Below are 9,437 nucleotides of genomic sequence, written 5' to 3' on the forward strand. Positions count from 1 at the left end.
TGACATCACATATCTTGGTCGCATTGCCAATTGGAGGATCTACATGGCATTAGTGATCTCAATATTCAAATGCTCATAACTTTCCTATTATTCATTCAATCTTCCTCAAACTTTCAACAATATGTTTCTTTGATTTTTTTTCTTTGATATGGATTCAGCTGGTTTCAACGGTTTCATTCTCCTTTTTAAATACTCCGCAGAGTCTCCAATTCTGCTCCTAAGTAGACGTTGACTCGGAGATGCTCGTTTTGTGGCCCTTTTTCAAACTTTGTTGTCACCAATCCGAAGAACTCATTTTTGATTTGTGTTTGAATATCTAAGTTCTGTTTTAGCTCAACTTTTTCTGAAACGATATGATTTATGAAAGGACGGAGTTAAGCAAGTTTTTTAAAATGAAATGAATTTGTAGAAATCTTCCGATTCCATTTTCCCTCTTTTATAAAAACCTGAATCTGTTAAATGTAAGCATGAAAATGTCATGCTATGGGGGTGGGGTCTCGAACCCAATGCCTAGGGGCATAGCTTCGCAAGCCAATCGGGAGGGGGTGACTGAGAATAAACTTTAAATAATGACAGAAAACCTCTTAAAATCATTTTCAAATAAAATATTTTTATTCACATTTAATATATTAGTCACTCAAACGATATATGTTCATAATTAATATTGCATTTTAATATGATTATGTCAATTAATTTGATAATGATTGTTTTTACCTCGAGCTGGTTACATAATTATATGTGTTAATAATGTATAAATTATAATTATTGTATTGTTTGGAAGAAAGGGGGATAAAACTGTTAAACTGTACACGAGGACGGTGTCGCAAGGGTGTGGGGGCAGCTCGGGTAACCGCAACTTTGGTTCTGCTAGAAAAAAAAATGGAAAAGGAAAGAAAATAGGAAGAAAGAAAAAAAAAAAGAATATAAAAAGAGACACCTGGGTTCGTAACCATTACCCATTAGAGCCAAATGAGAAAAATGAGGTAACCCATGGCCCTGGGAAGCGGGGGTGCCAAAGTTTCCTTGGGGATGCTGCGTGTGTTATTTTCCATAGGCAGCACCCCCTGGAAATCTGATAGGTATATGATAAATGACATAAATGCAATGGAAATGACCGACGTTTTGTAGGACCCCCCCCCCCCCACTTCAGAATTTTTCTACACAGTGATTGAAACAGTGCTTAAATTCACCCTTTTTCAGATCGGATTATCAAATATTTTCAGCTCGCGCTCGCTTTATTGATTTTCATGATTAACAGATGTATTTAGAATGCCTAGATTCTAGGTATAAATCTAAATACGGGTACCACATGTTTGTTCAGATATGCAGCTTGTTTCTTTTATTTAAAACATGCTTAAATTATAAAGTTTGAGATCAGAACATAAAAAAATTCTGCTCGCGCTTCGAGCTCACATTATTAATGTAAGACGGTACCCAATTACCCATCCTTTTCCTGATATACAAAACATAAATAGAGTGTCCCGTTTTTATGTCTGAAATCTTAATTTTGTTTCCTTTCGCGCTCGCATCGATTGTATAGTTATATACCTATCATGTTCATGATTACAAAAAGGGCTTAGAATGTCCCGTTCTTAGGTCTGAAATCTCAATTTTGTTTACACACGCGCTTTGCACTCGCATCAATATTATTCCTATCATGTTCATGATTACAAAAAGTGCGTAGAATGTCCAGTTCTTAGTTCGGAATTCATCATATTCGCTTAGAGAAATTACTTCAACCAAGGAGATATCACTTCTTCAACACAACAACCAACCTGCGGATAGCCGCTGATGCTCGAATACCGGGGGAAGAACAACAAAGAAGAAGAAGGAATGTCAAAATCTTTCTGCCCGCGCTTCGCGCTCACATTATTTGATTGTTGAAATATTTATCGTCATCATGGGTCTCTGCAAATAGTCCATAAAACAGTTCCCTTTCGGTTAGGCCAGAACGTATATCAAAAGTTTCTGCTCGAGCTGATCGCCCTCGCAGTTATTATTTGTTACATACGCATCTTGTTCAGGATCACAAACATTGCTCAGATCAAAATGTTCAATTTTCAGGACAAAATACATGAAATCTCCCATTTTTCTTGGCTCGCGATTCGCGCTCACACTATTAAAATATTATAATGCGTGTGTGTATATATATAAAAGAGCAATGGGAAAATCCTGTTCCCCCACCTTTGAGGAGAGATTTCAGCCCATGTCAGCACCCCCACTGAAAAAATCGTTCCAAGGGCCATGAGGTCACGGTGTTCATCCAATACTCAACGCCGCCCTTGATTTTACTATACCTGTATTTTGATTATTTTGATAAGAAAGATTGTGCTTATATCGCCATCTTGCGACATCAATCAGGACACCCTTCTCGACAGCTGCAGCTACGAGAGATCGTGATTCTACAGAATCATGATTCTGATCATGATTCTGATCATGATTCTAGGGTTTAAAAAATGGCGCATAAACGCTCAGATCAGGGGTCGGTTAAAAAAATAATGGCTAAAATAGCCAAATTTAAAATAACAGCTAATAGCTACTGAAATTATTCAATCTGATTGGTTGATAGTAATTTTGCTAGAGATATTGTGCATTTGTTATTATAACAAGTCTTTATGAAATGAGACCCAGTGTCTGGTTTCATGAAAGGGTTGTTACAAAGAACCGTTGTTACACGTATCGACGATTTTTTTTTTTAATGTGTGATCTAGCGCATAAGGCGTTTGTTTTTTATAATTATCATCAACCTCCAGTTGAGATATTGAAATAATTATAACACCGCTTCTGGAGTTATTAATTGAGATCATGACACATTCTATACCCTAAACATATCCGTCTATATGCGCTGAAACATGAGACTATATCATAGACCCATGAATTCAGCAGAAAATTGTTGGATGGAGTGCAGTAAACATTATCACACAAATTAGAGTTATAATATTGTAATGATGAAAATATCGTATCAAGTCAACCTTGTCTTACCGCCGAAAGGCTTGCAGTTACCCCGATTTTCAAGTATTATAAATTTATCTCAAATAAAATAGTCTATATTTTTTCAAAATCAAAATTTCTACCGCCATGATTGTACCTATTCCATCTGTACAGCCGGTGCCGTGGTCGAGTGGTCTTCGGCGTCCGACTACATGAAGTTCAGGGTTCGATTCCCGGCACGGCCTTTATCACAAGGCATTTTATCTGCTAACATTGCTCTTGAATCTTGTATTGAATAAATAAACATATATGCATTATTGATGCTAACATAACTGTGCAAATCTTTAAAGAAAATCTACGTCAAAATAGCAAAACGGTCAATGGATTAACCTCTTTTCAACAATGATATAAAAACGGATAACAAATCTCGAGATTTAAAAGATCCACGAATGCTGATGTAATATTAATTTCAAATAATATAAGCACACAAATTAATGAAAATATATCATTTTCATCTTTTTCTGCTCTTTCTACTCGTCGGCGTTTTTGTCGACACTTTCGTCGACGCTGTGGACACGGATTTCCGGGCGTATTTGTCGTAGATATCTGGAAGAAAGTTCACTCGCTGTGGCAGGTGCTTTGGTATACTGTGCGTTCTCTTAATCTGGGCTAATTCGGCTACATTGTTCGATTGATGAACACTGTGGTCAGTCATTTCTGGTTTGAGATCACGGTGGTCAGTCATTTCTGGTTTGATCTGGGGTAGAGGTTTCGGCGGCTTGTGTCTCTTAACGACTCTCCGAGCTCTTCGACCAGGGGATTCCATTCGATATTTCCGTCGAAGCACCTTGAATTTCATGGGGACGGGTTTGACTGCCGTCGTCGTAAGACTCTTCGCCTGTGTTATCGAAACGGCATCCAAGTCGGCATCATTCTTATTAGCTTTGTCGAGATCATTGCCGCGGCCACTTGATACCTTGTTGACGTCACGGACACACGCGATGACGTCATCATCGTTATATGTTTGCTTGCCGTTGATTTTCAAGTCCAGGAACTCGTTAGACCTGTGGGTGAAGTTATAGATCGGCTTTACAGGTCCAGGAATGCGAACCAATCCTGATGAATCCTCAATAAATCCCGAATGGCTACTGCCGTCAGTGCTTTTACCATCGCCGGGGTCGACCTCCGAATGGTCCTCGCAATTGCGACTAGTTTTTATGTCGACCTCGACCTTCCCCTTCGGAACGATTTTCGGCAAACGCACACTCTCTTTTCCATCGCACTCCTCTCCATTTGCCTTCATCGCACCATTCATTGTCTTACTATTGTGTCGAAGATTCGCTATTCTCCCTGTCTCGGTGTCGACTCGAGAATCCACATCATCAAGGTCATCAACATCGCCCTCATCGTCCGTATCGACGTCCGTCCATTCGCTATCATCGCTCAGCGATGCCGAGGTCATCACGGAGTCTGTGTACCCGTGGTCGATGGTCCTGGGGAGCTTGGACTTCATCTTCGCCTTCAGAGCCGACATCCTTTTCATTATGGTTTGGATGTCGACAGTGTTGAACCGTGATCGAGGCTTGAGGCTCTTCCGGAACGACTTGAGTTCTTTCGTCATAGAGATGCCTCTGTCATCGGGTTGACACACTGTAAAAGATATCGAAGAAGAGATCGTAAAATATATCGTGAAATGCAATATATCATGACAATGACCACGATGGCTCACACTGAAAATTAGTGGAATATTTCATAAAACAAATAGCTAGAAATCAGAGAAAATCACAGAAAAAAACTTTTTGCATGACCCCCTCTTCCCCGCCCCCGTTCAGTCAGAACTCAGTGTCACTAACCGTCTAGTGAGACATGGAATGTGCCGCCATAAAGGATGAATCGTTTTTAAAAAATCCATGAAAACATTGATAGTGTTTTAAAACTTTAAAAACTATCTTTGAATGATAATTAAAAATATTGTATTAATGATACAAATATTCAAGGGCAGGCATTGGAAAATATTTTTGATTATATTATGCCTCCCCCTTTTTGCTTATCAGAAAATTATCCGCCCCTACACCCAGATTCCAATACCAGAAGACAACTGTTTTACAAACAAGGCTGTCGTCAAATTAAATCTTCTTAGGGCATCCTACCCAACTACTCCCTACTACCCAGAGTGGGAAACCTACTGGGCAGGGCGACACTTCTGTACAGGGGGTGAGGGCGAACGCAAGCCATGGGGGGGGGGGGGGGCAGAAAACAAGAGTAAAAAAAAAGAAAAGAGAAAGAAGGGAAAACAAATGAACGAAGAGTATATAAGAATATTTATACGTCGTCTTGTCCCCCTCTACTCTCCATACTCTGGGTCCGCCCCCTCTTGGTACTTACTATCATACATAATCTCGACGCCGATCTTCCGCATGTCATTCTGCCGCTTGGTGCGGTATTCGAGGACGAGTTCGTAGAGGTCGGGACGAGCGATGTAGTAGAGGAGGGTCTGGAGGAAGAAGAGACTGTTCTCGGCCAGAAGACGATGTCGTTCCAGGATGGACATCAGTCGGCCTCCTTTCATTGTTTGCCGCAAGACATCAGGTGGTTGGACATGGTCTGAGGAAAAAAAAAGAAGAAAGAAAATGATTGACAAGATTGTTGAGATAACATTAAATAGGGATGATTTATAATGCTAGTCATGCCAACGAAACGACGGATGATCTGTCATCGGTTATGTCGTAAGATATTTGTTGGTCTGGAGTTGGTTTTGTCCGTTTGACTGAAGCATAACAGTTAGCTATGATCCATGAGGTCCAGTGGCTAGAGCATTGGACACATAATCGCAAGGTTGTGAGTTCGAATCCCCTCTCTGCCATTGTCTCCACTTTGATAAAAAGACCCGAGAATAAGATCTGTTGTCCATATATAACGTCAGCCACTATGACTGATTAACCAAGACGTAAAATGTTTCCTACGTAATTGGTTATATACCAGCTTGGCGTCTACCAGCAAAAAGCTGTCCTGCCATGTTCCTACGGGATTTACTATAAACAGAAACTTCATTCTGTATACCTTTTCGTCTGCATACCACATCGTCTAATCTCGTCACCCCTCATCAACGACTTCGTCACTCGATTAAACAACAAGATACAAATCTACCAGTGGGTGTTTGGAATGGATTAATAATTTTGCTTTTCGTAAAGTCTCCTCCTTTTTTGGTTAAATTTGTATAAGGAGCGCTAACTTATATCGTCACCCTTGGTCCAATCAATAGTAAGTTGGTCCCACGTGGTATATAACCTCAGTTTTTTCTTGCTTTCTATACCATGTATATACCGGTTCGTCAACATACCACTTCGTCTGATTTCGTCACCCTGTAATTTTAGACTTCGTCCTCCAATGCGCGTCGATTTTTCGGTCTATCCAGGGACGACGATAGGATCATCTCCAGTATGCTGTAGTACAAAATTAAAAAATTAGAGGGGGACACTGCTTGTTTAAAGTAAAATTACATACAATACAAGCAATTACCTCTGCACAGGAATCTCATATCGGCGATATTCTCTCCCGTTAAACTTTCGCCGATATATCGAATCATCCATCGAAACTCCTTTTCCCTCGTTGTTCTCCATCGCCTAACGATCGCCTCGTCTTCGTCATCGCATCCCAGGTTCAGTTTATGGTGACTGGATGTGTCGACCGCTGGTACGAGCGATAGTGGAGGAAGGAGGGGCATCGATCGAGCTGGCCGATAGTAGCGACCGTGATGGTAGTATCGTACTTGAGGCATGGTGATCGTTGTACCAGCCATGCGAGTGACGTCATAAAATGGTCAGAATTGCCATTTTACTGTAAAGATAATGGAAAAATGTATTACGCGTTATTATTTTTACTAGGAGAGTGGGAGGGAGCCGGGAGGGGTTTGGTCACTTTAGTAGCTTATCTAGAAAACTTCGTTAAAAAGTCACCGACATAATGCAGGGGGGTGGGGGGATTTGACCGGCTGCCCACTTCCCCCAAAGTATGCCAATGGGGAACCATCGACATAAATTAAGGATGTAGTTTGTAAGAAAGAATTAAATTCGGGATGAAGAGGAAGAGTCAAAGATACATATTCATGGTTTATTTATTTAAAAAAATACATATTATACGGCAGCCAATGGCTGAAATGTATTTTTGTTAATAAGAGGTTCATAAAAAAATAAGAAAGAAAGAAACCAGATTCACAAGAATACAATATTAAGGCCGTGGGAGTAGTAAAATGGACAGGAGATAATGAATATGTGAAAGCTCAGAGAAAAAGTTTTGTACTAAAACCACTTTAAAACAATGATTTTAACTGCGAAACCGTGGTAACAAAATGGTTATGTGATATTATTTAGTTTCACTCCGATTTAATCATGTCGTGTAAAACCATGGTTTCACAGTCATGCCATGGTTTTACCTTGCCACAATTTTTGTTCGTGGTAAAACCATATGTCGGTATAATTATGTCACACAGTTCTATGACTATAGAAGCGAAGTTAAAACGCGAAAAATTTGTATCGGACCGTACAATTAAAAAATCATTTTATGGAATTGCCCTAATTAAAAGGACAAGAATTAGGTGGATAAGCTAAAATCTAAAACTGTTTACCTCTTTATTAAGATGCATAAATTCTTAAAGAATCTGATTCTTGTGATTGAAAAAAAAAACATGGAAAATATCCCATTGCGCCTCCCTTAATTTTAAATCGACCTATTCGGACAGTTTGATGAAATACGTCGATGGAGTACATAAAAGCTTGGCTGTTTTGTTTCCATTAATCAATGATGTATCGATCACCTGTACAATGTAATGATGTGACATACATATCCAGGGTGGATTGGGGTGTTTTGTTAAATGGAAACAGATCAATAAACATCGTATAACTCCGTCACAGAATGACCCCTGTATTATATGACCATACTACCTAGCTAAACTACATCAATACTACTATCATGACTATATATTTTTTAGTACTACTACTACTACTACTACTACTACTACTACTACTACTACTACTACTACTACTACTACTACTACTACTACTACTACTACTACTACTACTACTACTGCTACTACTACTACTATAACTACTACTACTATATTGGTATAGTAGTAGTAGTAGTATAGTAGTAGAAGTAGTAGTAGGCCTAGTAGTAGGCCAAGTAGTAGTACACCACCACCGCCGCCGCCACAATCGATACTACTACTATTACTATATAGGCCTTCTACGTACTATAGTATTCTCAGAGAAAATGAGAAATACCAATCACATATAAATCTCTCTCCCGTCCCAACTGGACATGTAGGCAGATATATCCTCATGTAATAAACTTGGCATCATTCATCGTGGAAGTTCATGTGATTTTTTGCCACCACTCTTTTATCCGACAAGAATGCAGCTGGCAATATACCCTTTTGTCAGAATAACAAAACCTTTATACCCCAAATTTTACGATTCAGTGCAATTAATAATTGATTTATGCGTACGGTGAATACAGGTTTCTAGGAACAATGATTCTATTCAAGATGAAAAAAAAAGCTATCATGTTACATCGCAATTAATTAATGTATGCGTGAGTGTCATAATCTTGGAACAAACATGACATTGGATGATTTCCATGTTTGTTGTTGCTGTTGATCCTTTCCTAGCTACAACGTCCATAATCTGCATTAAAAAAATGAGTCAACCCCCTCTCAGCTCTTCATTTGAAGTTTGATGCTATGCTAACAACTACACCGCCAAAAGGTCAACGTCGAACTCGAAAACCCTACTGACCCGTTCAAAATATGACAATGATTAGAAATGTAATAACATTATTTCCATGAATACATATTTTGCAAAACTTACTTATTATTTTGTTCGATTCTTGTGCAGCCTATATGGACATGGCATCCAGTGGCAAGACAGATCTCGCGATGGTGTATATGTATACACAAGGTGTTATCTTCAGACGGCCCTCTTCATAATTACTTGCAAAGTGGACACTGCATCGTCCGAAACAACAAAAATCGCTGTTTATTTTACTTCAGACTTCCAAAAATACATGTTATCGGAATGCTGGCAAATCTTATTTGTATACGTATACGCGGCAAAGGGATGATACGCCGATTTGACTGCAAGCCTTGACTACTGTACACAAACTTCCAATAGGAGAGAGAGAAAGAGAATGGAGGAGGAAGGGATAGAGAGGTAAATAGAACATGTGTATGGCTTCGAATTCTATACGTCCCACCAGTACTACTTTGACATGTCGGAGCAGTCTTTATTGACTCTTGGTAGGGAGTATTGATTTGGAGGGGGGTGGGGGCAGAGAGATCCCAGAGATGGGGAGCTGGAGAAGGGGGGGGGGGGTCAGTGAGGGGCAGAAAGGAGATGGATATGAATATAAAAAAATCATCAACCAGGAAAAAAAATATCAACCGAATAAGGATTATGAAGAGAGGGAGGGCCAAAATATATTAAAGAAAGTAAAAAAAACAACCCAACAGT

General features: G+C 39.5%; 1 protein-coding gene across 1 annotated transcript; it reads right to left on the minus strand.

Moving 5' to 3' along the window:
- Window positions 1-590: 590 nt before the first annotated feature.
- LOC129282607 (uncharacterized) lies at window positions 591-9,169 on the minus strand. The gene is made up of 4 exons (XM_064113871.1): window positions 8,796-9,169; window positions 6,451-6,768; window positions 5,317-5,535; window positions 591-4,581 (listed from the first exon to the last, which is right to left on the minus strand). The coding sequence occupies exons 2-4, from the start codon at window positions 6,728-6,730 to the stop codon at window positions 3,443-3,445; spliced, it is 1,638 nt and encodes a 545-aa protein (XP_063969941.1). The 5' UTR covers window positions 6,731-6,768; window positions 8,796-9,169; the 3' UTR covers window positions 591-3,442.
- Window positions 9,170-9,437: the final 268 nt, after the last annotated feature.

Source organism: Lytechinus pictus, chromosome 19, assembly GCF_037042905.1.
Source record: "Lytechinus pictus isolate F3 Inbred chromosome 19, Lp3.0, whole genome shotgun sequence".
NCBI classification, from domain to species: domain Eukaryota; kingdom Metazoa; phylum Echinodermata; class Echinoidea; order Temnopleuroida; family Toxopneustidae; genus Lytechinus; species Lytechinus pictus.